The sequence below is a fragment of the Punica granatum genome, chromosome 6, assembly GCF_007655135.1.
Source record: "Punica granatum isolate Tunisia-2019 chromosome 6, ASM765513v2, whole genome shotgun sequence".
NCBI lineage: Eukaryota > Viridiplantae > Streptophyta > Magnoliopsida > Myrtales > Lythraceae > Punica > Punica granatum.
In genome coordinates this window covers 2588489-2605696 of record NC_045132.1, presented here as the reverse complement: position 1 = coordinate 2605696, position 17208 = coordinate 2588489, and the positions used below count along the sequence as shown (strand labels likewise).

At 35.1% G+C, this 17208-nt stretch overlaps 1 protein-coding gene across 1 annotated transcript; it reads left to right on the top strand.

Annotated features, from left to right (window-relative positions):
• Nucleotides 1-13247: 13247 nt before the first annotated feature.
• LOC116212056 (GDSL lipase-like) lies at nt 13248-16624 on the top strand. The gene is made up of 5 exons (XM_031546641.1): nt 13248-13578; nt 14024-14145; nt 14498-14731; nt 15191-15440; nt 16191-16624. Exons 1-5 carry the CDS (start codon nt 13341-13343, stop codon nt 16421-16423), a joined length of 1077 nt encoding a protein of 358 aa, XP_031402501.1. The 5' UTR covers nt 13248-13340; the 3' UTR covers nt 16424-16624.
• Nucleotides 16625-17208: the final 584 nt, after the last annotated feature.

Genomic DNA, 17208 nt, shown 5'->3' with positions numbered 1-17208 from the left:
TATATATATATATATATATATCTCCATAGCCATTTGTATAGTGTTCAAGTACCGGATTTCTTTTTCTAGTTATTAAAATTTAAAAAAATTTAAGTCGCATTGTCTTCCACCTAAGAACAAGAGGTCTTGGTCACCATGATTGGCCCAATTCGCCGCCCCCCCCCCCCCCCCCCCCCCCCCCACAAAACGATTTTTTGATAATTGTCCAGTTTGATATCTCGAACTTATGGGACCATTTTGTTAGAAAACCGAGCATTACGCAGCGGAAAAGTTAATTACGATAAAAATCAAATTTTTATCTCGTGCTCTTTTAATCGAAAACTTCAAGATCATATATACATCACATATCGAATTTACAAGAAAAGTTTAGACTTTGATACTAACCTTGTTGATTCGAGTCGATCAAACTAACCGCCCAAGTGTCGGGTCTCTAGTTCGTCCACATGAGTACGTCTCCACCGAGATTAGACTCCTCTCGACTCGTACACTCCGATCTAGGTCACCGATCTCGAACGAAATCGTCACAGAATGAAGGGATCTCTTCAAGGACGTTAAAGACAACACTAAAGCGCAGAACCAGAACAGAAAAGAACTCCAATCAACCTTGGAATTTGTGCGGCGGAGTTGCTTATTGATTGCCTCAGTCGAAACCTTCTCTCTTTCTCTCTAATATCAGTTGATGATCGATTGCATTATACGGTTATCTGTAAGAACATATCTATATATATCTTTACCCTAGAGACTAAAATGTAATTATTAATTAATCCACATTAATTAATAAATCACAAATGAGTCCTCACACTTAAGTCATCCAATGACTTGCCATTGTTGTAAGAAAGAAAGATCAAACAAGTCCTTGACACGAGTTTTTATCAATAGACAATCTATTTATAAAAACTTTTCAAATAAGGAAACTATCGTATTTCCTTAATTAAATTATCATAGATATTGAACTCGGCTTCAGGATGTGCTAGCATCCTTGCAACCACATTGCAAGCCTCGTTCGATAATTAATTCCTAATTAACTTCCTTAATTATAATTAATTTTTTTCTCGATTTAAATACGCTCAATGTATGTGACGAACTAGGTTCATCATCAAAATGGTAATGGGATTATAGTATCAACTAATTTGACACTATCGGAAACTCTTTATGTAACCAAAAGCATAATTCCCAAAATGCCATTGGTTCCCAAAGTTCACGAGTGACACCTAGCAGCATATCGTGACTATCCAAATGATGACGAATGTATAATTGAAACATTCTGATGAACCTCCGATCGTATATGCCATGCATTGAATCCCTTCACTACAAGATTCTGATCTAGCCAGAGTTACGGTAAATGCCAAACTCTATAGCCGATTATATGAACTCTCTAATTTCATTCTTAAATCTGTAGTACTTGAACAGAAACTCTTTTCTGTTCGAGTCTATCTACCCCGGCCGAGGATTTCTCGATCCATAACAAAAATCATATCCATAGGACATTTTTCCCGTTTACTCAGGTTAGCGAATCTCGTCTTGATTGGACACCTAACTCCAAGTATAACTAACTAGGACCACTATCTACCGAATACTCATGCTAAGCACAAATATATTAGCTATAGCAAATCCTAATCACCCATACTTGAGATAGCGTTCCATATCAGGTCTAAGGACTATGTGCACTAATACGATCTAGATTACATTCATTGACATTAGTAAATTACCGTATGAATATTATCTGCACGTCACGTTTGACTACTTATCATATAAGTATCCACATATCTGTCATGATAACAGTTGTTAGATAGCATGAGACTCACTACTCCATCTTCATTAGTATCTGTATACTAATCATAGAAATAGACAGAGGTAACGATCTATCTGGAGAAATAATGTCAATTTAAGTCTCTTACGATAGTGAATAGTTTAAAGATATTCTTATCAAATTACTTCGTCACTCATATTCTTAACTCTTAAAAATGAAGCATTCAAAATATTTTAAAGACTTTATTCTAATAAACATAGATAATATACGAATAATAGAATAAACTTTATTACCATAAAAAAATTATTCAAATACATAAATAAGATTCTATGGCGTATCACTAACACATTTGGTACGAGAATCTTATAAAAACACATGTTCCAAATCTTATGGAGAATCAGGCGGTCCACGAAGCAAGCTGACGTCATCCGTATGGACGACAAATATGCCGTGTCGTATTCTATGTACGGACATCACGTGGGTTTTGGGTTGGGGACATTGGAAGCCAGACCTCATTACATCATCGGGGCCTACGCTCCTAAATGATTGAGATAAGATTGCCCATAGGTCACTTTCCTCCTGCGTTAATTAGATTCTCGTTCACGAAGAATCTTTTGCCTATTTTCTCGTCAATTCTATGCCGACAACACTAAGCTCAACTCTATATGAATCTTAGATCTGTTAATTTCAATAAATCTCCTCCTTCAAAAAGCAAGATCGTATGAAGTTGGCCGACATATGTAAATTCCAAGTAAAATTCAATCAAGATGTGAACCATATTTTCTGATCACAAGCAAGATTCAAGAGCATCGCAAGAAGACAACCATGAGCTTTCGCTTTATCTAAAAAATGGCATATGCCGTCCAATTTATTTAACGTTTTCCATCCATTTGTCGACGTGGTCATATCGAACATGTTAAAAAAGAACCACTTTTGCACTTGGGAAAACCATTCCTTGCTTTCCACCACATAAAAAACCTTTAAAAAAATTATAAAAAAGGTAAATAAAATTTTAATAAAATTACAAAAAACAAAAAAAAATTACAGAAATTCAGAATTATATTTGAAATATAGAAAATTTTGAAAATTCTGAAAAGCTTTCAAACTTAAGTAAAATTTTCAAAATTTTTGAAACAAATACAAAAAAATTTAAGAATTAAAAAATAAAATAAAACAAAGAAATATTCAAAGAAATTTAAAAAAATTCAGAAAATAAAAATAAATAAAAATAAAAGAAAGCTCGTCAATGATGGCCCTCCATGGATTCGCCTATAAAAGTCGCAACTAAGGCTGCAAAAGTAAGAGCTTGAATACCACTCGTGAATAATCCAAGGAACAAGACATGAATAGGAACCACTAAAGCACTAAAGAAACAAATCAAAAAGATTTGGGAACAAATAGAAAAATTAAGTTCTGAAATAAAAAGATCAAAACAATTAAATAAAATTCAAAAATAAATTTAAAATAATTAAAATTACTAGAGGACTAGGAAAAAAACTAAGTAGAAAATTCATCCAATTGTGTGAATTGATAAAAGGTTAATGCAATCATCCAAAACTAAAACCATTCATGAAAAGTTACAAACAGATAAGGTTATTCAAGAACCTCAACTGAGAAAAATCACCTTTGTGGTAATTCGCTCATGCATTGAACTAAAATTCTACTGTTCCAAATTTTCTGAGCTTTCCTTTTAATTTTGAAATGATAATTTTAAGAATTTATTTTCATTAAAAAAACTTTCTGAATTTTTTTGTACTTTTTCTGAATTTTTATTATTTTTTGGATTTTTCTCTAATTTTATTTGATTTTAATATTTTTTTCTCAAATAGGCATACCACATCAGCGAAATTGTTAATTTTGGACGGAAACACAATGGCATGCATTATGTAACTAGTAGACAAGCGCGTGCATTGCACGCGTAGTACGATATATTAATGAAATAAGAATTAAAATTTTTTATTATTATACATGATTGTAATTAATAAATTATATAAATGACTTTGTTTTAGTGGCTAGGGTAGTCTCCTCTTCTTCATGGATATTTCGTTGGATATCCACTTCTTTTCTCTTGAAATCTTTCTGATAATTTTTTTAAAATAAAATTTTCATAGAAAATTCATAAAAGAAAAGGAAAGATTTCTACTTTTTCTGACAAAATATTTTATTTTCTTATTTGAATATTTTGTGAGATAAAATAAAAATTGAATTTTGTTGAAATTATACTTAAAAAATTATAATGAAATGAATCAGACCAGGCGGTGGTCTTTTACCAAATAACCTCATGGCATGCCACTTTATTCCAAGAAATTAATTTTCTCAAGAAAAATGACCCATGAAATAATTTATCAGAAATGCTGAAAGTTTCTTTACATTGACTTCCCATCTATATGACCCCATCATAATCATTTCGGGATATACCTTACTTATGCATGCCCATATATAGACCTACCAAAATATAAATTTTGAAATCATTCTTCTCGCAATGAAATGTCCATTCGTTAGCCATAACAAGCTTTATATAACGAAAGCACATACATCTACGCGACTAATGTATTTAAAGATCATCTAGGCTCTAACCTATATTATCGGAACCTGTTGAGCTTCTTGATATCATATGGTGCAAATCTAAATAAAAAGAGAAAGCTTTCTCCAGCAAAATATATTATTTCGCCATTCTATCAGTGCAATGAACGTTTGGAAATGAAAATATGCTGTTTGAATAATTTTAAATGATCGAATCTACGAAAAAATGCAATAGTTTATCCTCCGAGAATGATAAGCAACCATTGGAATTTAAAGTTTAATTTTTACAACTGATAAAAAGTGCCCGACTAACAAATAAGAATAAAAGATAGAATGCCCCCTCTTACAAGTAATAAATAAACAAAAAACCAGTTTAAAAAGTTATAGACGACAAATTTCCAAAAAGAAGGAAATAGAAACTCCTCAATTTTTTCCCTGAAAACTCTTTGAAATTAATAAAATAAATAATAGATATAATTTCATATGTACATTCACCTTTAATCATGTCCTCCATCCAATGATCGTCACAATCCTGGGGGTACGGCTACTTTCCCTCCCGCTCCACGCTATTACATATATGGTTCTCTCTCCCTAAAGGGGACTTTTCGCAGGCACCAATCAAAGGCAGCCATGTCAGCATAGATTGAGGAAAAATTATTTACAAAATATAAAATCATCCCCTCTCCTCTCCCCCTTCCCAACTTTCCTTTCTAAGGCACTCACCTCTTCCAGATTTAGGCCGTTAACTTGGCACCAATTAAACCTTTTCCTGCTTAGTCTCTTGCTAGCCCATCTACTACGTCGCATCAATGATCAATGACGCCCCTAGATCACTGTGACAGGACCTCAGCGGTGAGATATCAGATCGCCTCGATGAGATGGCAGGATGATGATCCTGACAACGTCATGGTGGCAGTAGGTGGGGTGCGATGAGCATCGATCATGTCGGCAACAGTGGCTTGCCAAAAGAAAGAGAAAAAGTGAGACAAATAGGGATGGAGAGAGGAATAGAACAAAGAGAGGAATAGAAAATGGATGATTTTATGTTTTAATTTAAACCCAAAAGATTTTCAATGTAATATGTCACACCATTATTTCTCTATATAAACATTTTAAAAGAAAAACAAAACCTTTTGAAAAATAGAAGCAAGACTAGACACAAACCCATGGAAAATTAATCTTCGGCTGTTGCTGCATGTCCTCATCAAATTTTGATCTTCTCTGTCAGACAATCTCTTTTTAAGGAAAATACTTCTCTCAAATAAAGAGTTCTCCAAATTTGCGAAACGTTGGGAAAAAGTTGCTTAAATTACTCATCATACAATCGTCCCTATTTGGAAGAATGATACCTTCCATGTAAATGTTACAAAGCCCTTCAAAATTTCTTGTTATATTTCTTGGGAAGAGTGAGAGCAGTTCAATTATTATTGTGAGTGGAAAGGAATCTTACCGTTACTTCAAGAATTGATAACATTTAAATGGCTTTCCATGAGGGGCCACCATTACCGTTTGCTAGGAAGTAGAAAGGCATGATAAGATTTATTTTGTGCAAAAGGCAACTTTTCATAAAAAGACAAGCACTAATTTGATATAAGAGTCCGATTATGAATTATAAAAGTGGGAAAAGAAAAATAAAAGGGGTTAAATGAAAAAAAAACAAATGTGGAGAAACCAAAAGGAACTTCATACTTTTATAATTAGTATATATATATATGTATACATATATATTATTAATGAAGAAAATGCATTTAAAATTAATGATTAGTGCGAAGGATGTGATTTACATGAAAAGGTATATGCGGTCATAAGTTATAAAAGTATAATTAAATAGACATATAGAGGGATATAGGTTCGTGCTTTTCAAAGTTGAAAGGGTATTTTTTTTATTATTAAAATAGTGATAAAGAGGTATTATATATGTTGCATGTCTTTTTGAATTGGAGAGGTACCATGATCTAAATTGTGATTTAGGAGGCATAATTATTGGTAGCCGTAAGTGAAAAAATACTTCAATGATTTCGGTATGCATTATATTTTCTTTCACCGGACATTAATACAAATGGTCATGTAGAAATATGTATTCATACATTGAATGATCGAATAGAGTTAGGAAGATGTTCACGTACATTGAATCGATAAAATAAGAATTAAGAAACTGCTTACATACATTGAAAGGCAAAATGAGAATTTTGAAATGTGGAGAAATACAATAATGAGCTCCAAACTTTTATATATGTAATAAATATTTAAAAGTAGTGCTAAGTTTGAAACAAAGTGCAAACGTTGGGCCATCTTATATATTTTGCCCTTTTAATTATAGTTATTGCATTATGGGGTTTTGCTGAAAGGAAAGTTAAACGAAACCCTCCTTCTTACTTTGATAATAGTACAGATATAGATACAAATGGCTATGGACCACTATATGTATTCTTTTTTAAGTTATTAATCAAAAGTAGCAAAAAAATATATCTAGCGTTATGACGCAGGCTCTCACATGTTGACTTAGAGATTGCAAGTTTAATATCTAGTAGAATTATCCATATTCATTTATTAACTATTTAGAATTTCTCTTTCATTATACTAAGCATTGAGTCTCCTTTGTAACAAAAAAAAAGTAGTTGGATCACATTATCTTCAACTTAGGCCAATAGATTTAATCTCGGTTATAAAATTATCTGTGCCTCTACGTCATTATCTTCAACTTGAGACCAATAGATCTAATCTTTATTCTAATGGTAAAACTATATGTGTCTATATTTTCCTCGCTATCAATCTCATTCTAAGACCATGGTCCCATGTGGTACTTTAAACTTATCAGATGAGTTTGATATGTGAAACTAAGGGTGCAAATGAGCCAAGCCAAACCCGAATATACAAGGTTCAAGTTTGACCTCGTCAAACTTTTCTCAGGCTCAAGTTTGAGTTTGAGCTTGATCTTGATCTAACTTGAAAGCCTTAGTTTGAGCTCGGCTAGTTAGACAAATCAAGGCTCAAACTCGAGCTTGGGCTCGGGCTCGGGCTCAACTCGTGTGAGGCTCAGCCAATGGGCCAAGTTCAATAGAAAGGTCGGACTCGGCTCGGGCTTATGCTTGAGCTCAAGCTCATTTAGGCTCGAAAAAAACTATAAACTAAATTATAAAATAATAATATCATGTAAAATATAATTCAAAAATACCAATTGCAACTCGGTAGTACTCAAATTTAAATCACATGGAGATCAATTAAAATACTACGTTTAATGATACGAAAATACTATTAGAGTTTCGTCCATAAAAGGATTAAAATCAATATATTAAATCAGTGATGATGATGATGATGATGACGATGACGATGATGATGATGATAAAAGTTCATTCAAACTCACAAGTTTTACGAGTCGAATACTATTAAGCTCTGCTTGACTTATTTAGCTGGCGAGCAGGAGCCCGAGCTAAGCTCGAGCTTAATAAAAGCGAGTTGAACTCAAGTTTTTGTCTAACCGAGCCCGAACGATTCGCGAATAGTCTCGTTTCATTTATACCCTTCGTGAAACTCATAAAGCACATTTTCCATATCCAACAACTGTTGTAAAGACCCAGGCGCGACCACGCAGCAAGATGACGTTACCCACAACAAGTGTATGGACGACAAGGACGTCGCGTCGGTCCTGCGTATGGACGAAGTGGGTTTTGGGTCGGTGTATTGGAAGGGAGCCAGACCTCATTTACATCAACGGGGCCTACACTACTGATTGCACACTCTTGATAGAGATCAGATTGATCAGTTTACCATACAAGGTATCTTTGCCTATTTTCGCATCTTCCTTTTTTTTTTTTTTTGACAACACTAAGCTCAACTCAATAAGTCAACCTTAGATGTGTTGTCAATAATTTTCCGTTTAGAAAGCAAGATCCTATCAAATTCGCTGACGTATGTAAATTCCAAGTGAAATTCAATCGAGGTGTGAATTACTTTTTCCGATTACAATCAAGCTTCAAGAGCACCGATGGAAATAGAAGAAAATTAATTAAAGATGTATGGTGAGGGTGGAATGGGTACGCTCTAATCATAGCGTACTTGTGTGGAAATCGTACTATAGATAATAAAATAACTGATAATAACGCCAACATCATAACTTAACATATAACCTAAACAAGAATATATCATGTTATATTGAAATTAATCCATTGCAACGTAAGAGCTTTTCTCGAGCAAGTTATAATTACAAAGCACTGTGACATGACATGAAAAATTGAAATTCGGAAGATGACAATGATAGTTTTTTTTTAAAATAATTTTTTTAAAAAAAAAAGTGGGGAATCCCACCCTATTCGTCCCATGCATTCTACATTCTAAGTACGTATATAGTATAATGGAAAGGCATTTTCTACATTTTATGCATAAAGTATATATAAGATATTATCAATTTTTGGAAAAATTTTACAATGGCGGAACCTTCCGAGTTTTTAGAGAAAAACCAGAAGCTCGGTTCAAATGCGTTATTTCTTGCATGGGACAACGAGCAACTCCCTAATTTGGACTGAATAGCCAATGCTTTTTTTTTCCTAAACCTAAATAAACACTATTCCGGCGGCTTCCGAGCTATTCGAGGCTGCTCGACTCGATGGGGAGCCAAGAAGTTGGCTTTGCCAACACAGCATTAGGGCCGTCCCCTTCATAAATTTAAAAAAAAAAAATCATCCATCGTGAATGGAAGTATCAAAGATAATTTCGGAAAAGAGTTGCCTACATAAATTAAAAGATTCTTAAAGAAGAAATCGAATAAACTAAATTTTATTAATTTTTTATATACTCGCACAACACGTGAACACTAAAACTATATTTGGTAACATGAGACATTAGCGGATCGTAGGGGAACTTGGTGACGATGCTAGAGTTGTCCACTAAGACACAGCCGTGGTCGCATGGGAAGTCCAAGGTGATGGGGGCGTCCTCACTCATTATGTTGCCGATGCATGCAGCCTCTCCCCGTTCCCCGTTACAACTTTAATGGATCATTACTAACTATTGTAATCAATTTGTTTCAAACAAATATATATCGTACACATTATTTTGAAAGGAAACTTTCAAAAAAATCTTTATATAATGAAATTTATAAGGACACGTAGGGAAATTCTACCGTACGAATTTAACGAACTAATCTTCAGGAATTGTTTGGATTGAGAGATTAGGAGCGACTGGGAAAGGTGAGGAAGTGAGAGGGACCAAATCTCATGTTTGGATATTTGTTTTTAGGGGAAGGAGAGGGTTATGGACGCGTAGTGAAACCCACCAAACCCCTTTCAGACCCTTATTTTTCCAAATCCACCATTGGAGGGATTAGCAAAAAAAAAAAAAACTATATCATATGACCAATCCTTCCTAATATTTAGCTTATCCAAATAAAGGGTAATTTAGAGGGGTAACTTATCCTTCCCCATCATTTACTTATTATGTAAACCAAATAAAGGGTAATTTAGAGTTGTCCACTAAGACACAGACGTGGTCGCATGGGAAGTCCAAGGTGATGGGGGCGTCCTCACTCATTATGTTGCCAATGCATGCAGCCTCCCCCCGTTCCCCGTTAAAACTTTGATGGATCATTCCTCACTATTGTAATCAATTTGTTTCAAACAAATATATATCGTACACATTATTTTGGAGGGAAACTTTCAAATAAATTCAAACAAATCTTTATATGGTGAAAATTATAAGCACGCGTAGGGATATTTAGCTTATCCAAACAAAGGGTAATTTAGAGGGGTAACTTATCCTTCCCCATCATTTACTTATTATGTAAACCAAACAAGGGGATTTAATTTCCCTCCCTGTCCCTCCCCACCCTTCTCGTCTTGGTCCTTCTGAACCCCACCTCACCCGTCCCTCCATTCTTGGCTACAGAAACAAGCTATAACATAGGCTTGTCGTAATTTCCATTTTATCCTTTAGATGTATTTGGACTCATTGCTTGTTTATAACAACACATTTTTAACATGTGAATTGAGCTCTTACAATATGACAGCCACACGATACATATGTTCCCGTACCATATTTATTTGTGGTCCACAGCAATTTATATCGTGTTCATCCTGTCTTCTTTTCCAAGTTTGTAAAAATTAAAAGCAGTTGGGAGTCATATCGTCTTCAATCCGAGACCAAAAGATCTTAATATCTATTCTAACTAGTGAAATTCTTCATAGTTTTATATTTTTTTTCCTCTATCTATCTCACTCGAAGCCCATGGATAAGTTAAAAGCAAAGACAACCGAATTAATTTGAAAAAGAAATAAACAAAGAGAAAAAAGACAAAACAAAATAAGTAGATAATCTGCACCACTAGACCACCACACCTGTGGTCCCATTTGATATTTCAAACTTATTAGACCATTTGTTATGCCAGAGTTATCGACAAAGACACAGACGTGGTCGCATTGCATGGGAAGTCCAAGGTGACGAGGCGGCCCTGCTCCACTGTGAACGTCTCCATGTTTGGGTAATCAAAGTCAAATATGTATGTAGCTCTTTCCTGTTAAGATTTTAATGAATCATTACTACTATCATCTAAAGAGGAAAGAAACAACTTAGAGAGACAAGATATATAATTTAGAAAAGAAGGGCAGAAAGTTAGAACCATAAAACTTTTATTTTGATTGGTGCGTTTGGTTTTAGAATTAAAGTAACTTTGATTTTGATTATGAAAAATGACAAATGATTGTGTAGTGTGTTAAGTTAAAGTTAAAGTTAAAATTTTTTACTTGAAAAATATGTATTTTTGTTGAATAGTGTGTTGAGTTAAAGTTAAAGTTAAAATTTTTGTGATTTTAACTGCGAAACCAAACAAAATAAATTGTTTCAAACAAAGTAAATTGTTTCAAACAAGTCGTTATATAATGAAATTTATGTTTATACCTAAGGAAATCCTACCTACTATAAAGTACGAAATTTAATAACCTTTAAGCTTGTCATAATTCTCTTTTTATCCTTTAGCTGGATCTTGGACTCATTGCTTCTTTATACTATACAATTTGAACATGTGAATTAAGCTCTCACTATATCACTGCCACGTATATGTCTTACCATATTTATTGTGGTCCGTAGCCATTTATACATTCCACTGCCTGTCTTCTTTCCCAAATCCCAACTTATTAAAATTAAAAGCAATTGGAATCACATTATCTTCGACCTAAGACCAAGAGTTCTTGATCTCCATTCTAACTAGTAACATTCTCTATGCTTCTATAGTTTTCTCTCTCTCCCATTTTAAGACCATGGGTCTCGTTTGAAACCTAAAAGAAATGAAAAGCAGCCAATGGCATTAATTTGAAAAAAAAATAGAAAGTAGAAAAACAAATAAAGTTAATATATACTAGATAACGAACACCACGAGATCACTACACGTGGTTCCATTTGATATTTCAAACTTATCGTACCTTTGTTTTTTGTGTATATCCTAATATGCAAAACTTCAACGAATTCTTACTAATTTAGATCGAGCCAGGTCGGCCCACTTTCAACATATGAATCGGGCTTATCCTGTTATTTTTTCTTTTAATGGATCATTACTGCTGTAATCAAATGAAAGAGGAAAGAACTTAGTACAACTCATTCCAACTTAGAGAGACAAGATATATAACTTAGAAAAGCAGGGCAGAAAGTTGTTAATACCATAAAACATTCAAAATTATTTCAAACAAATCCTTATACAATGAAACTTATGTTTATACCTACCTATTATAAAAATACGAAAGTTAACAAAAAAAATTTTAAGCTGGTCATAATACCCTTTTTATCCTTTAGATTCATCGATCTGGATTCATTGCTTGTTACTACACACTTTCAACATGTAAATTGAGTTACCTATCAAAAAAAAATGTAAATTGAACTCTTACTAATTCACCGAAAAAAAAAAAGGAGAGCTCTTAGTATATTACTCTCACACGATAAATATATGTCGTACATACTTATCTGTGGTCCATAGCCATTTATATAGTGTCTCATTACCTGTCTTCTTTTCCAAGTTATTAAAATTAAAAGAAATTGGAGTCGCATTGTCTTCAACCTTTTGTGTTTGGTTTTAGACTAGGATTGGGTATTTTACTCTATTCACTCTTTGAAATAAGAAAAGACAAAACAACAATTATTACGAGTATAGAAAAATATATAGATGTAAAAATAGATGAAAAATTTATTATTAAAAAATTAATGATAAAAATAATTAGGAAAAAGTATGAGTGAGAAGTTATTATTAAATAAAAGAAAAAGATAAAATAGTAATAATAATAATGTTAAATTTGGATAAAAAAAAAGTTGAGTGAAATAGAGTAAAATCTTTATTTAAAAACCAAACGTAAGTTGATCTTGATCTCCATTTTCACCGGTGGGATTCTTTGTACTCCTATATTTATCTATCTCATTCCATGGGTTTCGTCTGATGTCTAGAAAAGGAAATTAGAAGTAGTCAACGGAGTTAATTTAAAAAACAGAGAGAGAGAGAGGAAAAATAAATTAAGTAGATACTAGATAATAGGCGCCATGGGATCATCATATGGTGCCATTTAATATTTCAAATTTATGAGAGGAAATAAATCATGAAGATAAAACAGATCAAGAGGGAAAGTCACCTTCCCATTACTCGGATTCTGATACATTCAATCCCATGTAACTAGAGTAAGGATATTTTGTGGGTATTTTTTTCAATTACACGTGGAGGCTCATGAGTCCAATACAATTAAATAGAAATATTAATTGATAATGCGGAGAATATTTCTCTTCATAGTTTTTCATAATTTTCATAATACTTTCCTGTATATGTACCCTCTGTATTCTGTAATGCATGTGAGTGAAATTATTCCAAAACTTTTCTGTCATCTTTCGTTCGTTATCAGACCAATAAGTGAAATTTATAAAACACGTTTTCCTCTTTTTTTTTCATATGTTTTTTCAATAAAGCAATCATATCGAACCTTATGCTTGCTGGCTCCTATAAAAAGCCTTATCACTCCCATTTTCCAGTAAGCAAAGCTCAAAATTCAATTACAGCAACTCACCCAATCAACTTCCCACTGAAGCTTCTCCAGCTCCTCGTCCAATGATGGAAAGATCGACCGCGGTGATCGGGACGTTTCTCACTTTGTGGGCGGTCCTCGTCGTTCGAGGGCAATGTCACACGCCGTTCTTTATCTTTGGGGACTCTCTCATGGATGCCGGGAACAACCAATACTATCCCCTCAGCACACAACCCGCGAGAGTCTGGCCCTTTGGCATGACCTTCCCCTTTCACGGGAGTGGAAGAGTCTGTGATGGCCGATTAGTTCCGGACTTCTTAGGTAACAACATTACCCACAAACCCGATGACCTTCGCGTTTTCACGTCTGTTTTTATGGTATTTGTCGAATCTGGAGTGCTTTCTCTTCAGTGGAGATCATTCTCCAGTTCTTGTTTTCCGGAAAGCATTCATGTATGCATAAGCTAAAAGTGCAGTAGGAACCAAACATGGATTGGCTCGAGATGAGTTTTTTCCCCTTAAACAAGACCTCGGATTCTAGTCTTGTGAACGGAAAAAGTTCATGATTTGGAGAGTTTTACTAAAAAATTAATGCAGTTTAAAATTTGGGACCAATTTTTAGTCTTTTTTTTTATTTTGGAAAAGGAAAGTGAATGCAAACAGAGAATCCGGAAATCTTCCAGAATTACAAGACCATCACCCAGATTAAGCTAAAATTTATCGTGAATCCGGACGATATTTACAGTCGGATTTTGGTGTTTTTGCAGCTCAGTATGCGAATATGCCATTCATCAAACCGTACTTGGAACCCGGGTTCACCAATTACACCGATGGAGCAAATTTCGCGTCGGCTGGAGCTGCGGTACTCGCCGAAAATAGTCCCAATGCGGTAAACATCTTTTCTGATGAAATTGAAGGTTTACTTATAGAGTGACGTGAGCTAGTCATATTTCAGGATTTACTTCTCATTCGCGCCTTTTGTATGGGTCGATGTCACAAGTTAACGGTCTCAGGTCAGCGAGATGAACTAAAGATACGGCCTATTGGCCAGACGAGGCCCGTAATCATATCAGGAAGGTTGCCTGTTATTACTGTTCCCAGAAGGCTTATTTCCCCCAAAAAAAAAATACAAGAATTCAACTGACTCTCTGCAGTGATTAATTACGAGTTAATGGACCGTAATCGAATTGCAGCATTCTCGTTCTGATAATCTGATGTGATCTCGGTTAATTAATTAACAGATATTCCTGAAGCTGCAACTGAGCTACTTCGAACATGTGAAGAAGAAGCTGGAGCAGCAGGAGGGTCATAAGAAGACCCAAGAGTTGCTGTCTAAGGCCGTCTACTTGCTCAGCATGGGAGGGAACGATTACATGAAGGTCGGCAATCCAAAACCGGGCGAAGTCCCTCTCACGGCCTCTGAAAAGAAAGAGTACGTGACCATAGTGCTCGGCAATATCACATCCATGGTCAAGGTAAGAAGCGAGCATTCCCCATCCGGTACTTGCACTTGCAACTAACTGTTCTAGGCAGGGGCGAAGCCAGAATTTTTATTCAGGGGGAGCAAACTGATACTTTTGGGGTAAAATTTCAAAAATTTAAAGTTCAGGGGGGCAAAATACAAATTTTACATAGAAAAATTCATACTTTTGAGGTAAAATTGAAAAAAAATAAAAGTTCAGGGGGGCAATTTGCCCCCCCTGCTAACACACTGGCTTCGCCCTCCGAGACCCAGATCCCAAACCCATTACTAGCCACTATTAATGTTTCTGCACATGGAAGGACTCAAGCTAATCGAAGACATATATTTATAGTGTTATAGCTAAGCTCAGAATTATGCTAGTCAAGCTTGTCTAGATGTCATGGTCGCTTCCATCATATCAAGTGCGGTATGCATACTTATCATGTATAAGATCTGGTGATTGGTTCCGCAGAAAGTGTACGCGATGGGCGGGAGGAAATTCCTTTTCCAGGCCGTGGGGCCACTGGGTTGCATGCCGGCGACCAGGGTCGGCCCGGGAGCTGAGGGCTGCAGTCATGAAGTCATGAGTCTCGCCAAAATGCACAACACAGCAATGTCGAATGTCCTCCGGAAGATAGAGAAGACGTTGCCCGGATTCAAATATTCTATGTTTGATTACTTCTCTACCCTTGCATCGATCACCAACTACGCTCCGAAATATGGTAATATTTCACATTCATATCATTAATAACTATATGTATATCAGTCTATATCTATGTCTATAGTATTCAAAAAGAAAGAAGAAAACCGCTTGTTTAACTTTTCTTCTCTCAAAAATACTATTGTAAAAAGAATAATAGCCATCAAATTTGGAGAAATTAGAAGAATAATTTTGTCAGTCCATGTAATTATTAAATACCAGCTAACCTACTACCGAAAAATACCATCTACCCTACTCTCTCTCTCTCTCTCTCTCTCTCTCTCTCTCTCTCTTCCCCTTTCTCTCCCTTCCCCACTTTCCCTCTCTATTCTTTGTCCCCTCACCATTTTTATTAATTTTATCATTTGATATTATAATTACTAAAATTCTTTTTATCTCTATAAAATAATACATTCGTCAATTATTATGAACAATTTTACTTGATGCAGTATTATAAAAAAACAACTTCTAAAAGATCTTAAAGGAACAACAAAAATTATATCAAATGGTGCGCAGCAACGAGTAAGAATTTTTTAGAGAATGATGTCAAGAACGGAGCAAAAAAAGATTTAATGAACTTATCAATTAAAAAATTTGAACTCGAAAACTTTTTCTGCGGGCGCACTAACTTCTAGTACAGATATATGTATATATACAGTTTGCTCATTGTCGTGTTTGTTCGTGAATGCTATATATCGAGACTTGAGAGGTTTGCCTGCAATAACATAATCGATCGAATTATGACTCTTTCGGCTTTCTTTACATTGCAAAGGTTTCAAAGAAGGGCAGGCGGCATGCTGTGGTAGCGGGCATTTCAACGGGGGGTTCACATGTGCTAACACCACCGCCGGTTTCAACCTCTGCCATGACCCGACTAAGTACGTGTGGTTCGATGGAGCTCACCCGTCCGACAGCGCCAACAAGTTCCTCTCGGCCCTCTTCTGGAGTGGACCTCTCAAAGTTGTGTGGCCTCGCGGTGCAAAGGAGCTGTTCCACATGCCTTAGCCTTATCCGGACTAGGACTCTTAATTCCTAGGAGTATTCTACCGAAAAACAAATAAATTCCGAGGACTATAAAATATGATGTTACTACCGCAAAAATAATTCCTAGGATTTACCTTGGTGCGTAATTAAACCATTTCTGTTGTTCTATGACGTTATATTGTATGAAATGTTCCCCGTGCATCCCCCGTTGATTACCACGCATAAGAGAAATCCATGGTACTCTATATCCATCACAACTAGTCGAACTCTCATTTTAAAACATGCCGTGAAAGAGCAATTCATTAATCCAACTTATCGGCCTGCTGACACTAATCCAATGGAACATATTTAAAAAACAATATGGTTCAGTCAGTGTCATTCGCCCTCAACTTCGGAATTAAGCAATTATCATCGATAGGTCTTCTCGTGCCCTTTATATGCCCTTCCGCTGCACTGCACATACGGCGCCTCCCCTTGTTCGTGAAGAGCCGATTGGAATATAATTGGGCCAAAGTGAGCCATGTCAATTGATTAAAATTAGAATCTAGGCCCATTTTCTTATCAAGGCCCAGCTAAAAATTGAGATGCAATTTCCGGCCCGGGATGTCTCAATAACTAATGATAAATTTGTTGCCCCCGTTATTGATTTTTACTTTCAAAAATTTCAATTAACAATAAAATCTTAATTAGCTCCCTCAGATTTTACTTGATATATATTTCTATTTTTTTTTCTATGGAAAGACGTATGTCTTCCAGCATCCAAATGTTATGGAAAAATCAATTAGGCAAATAAACAATTACTATCT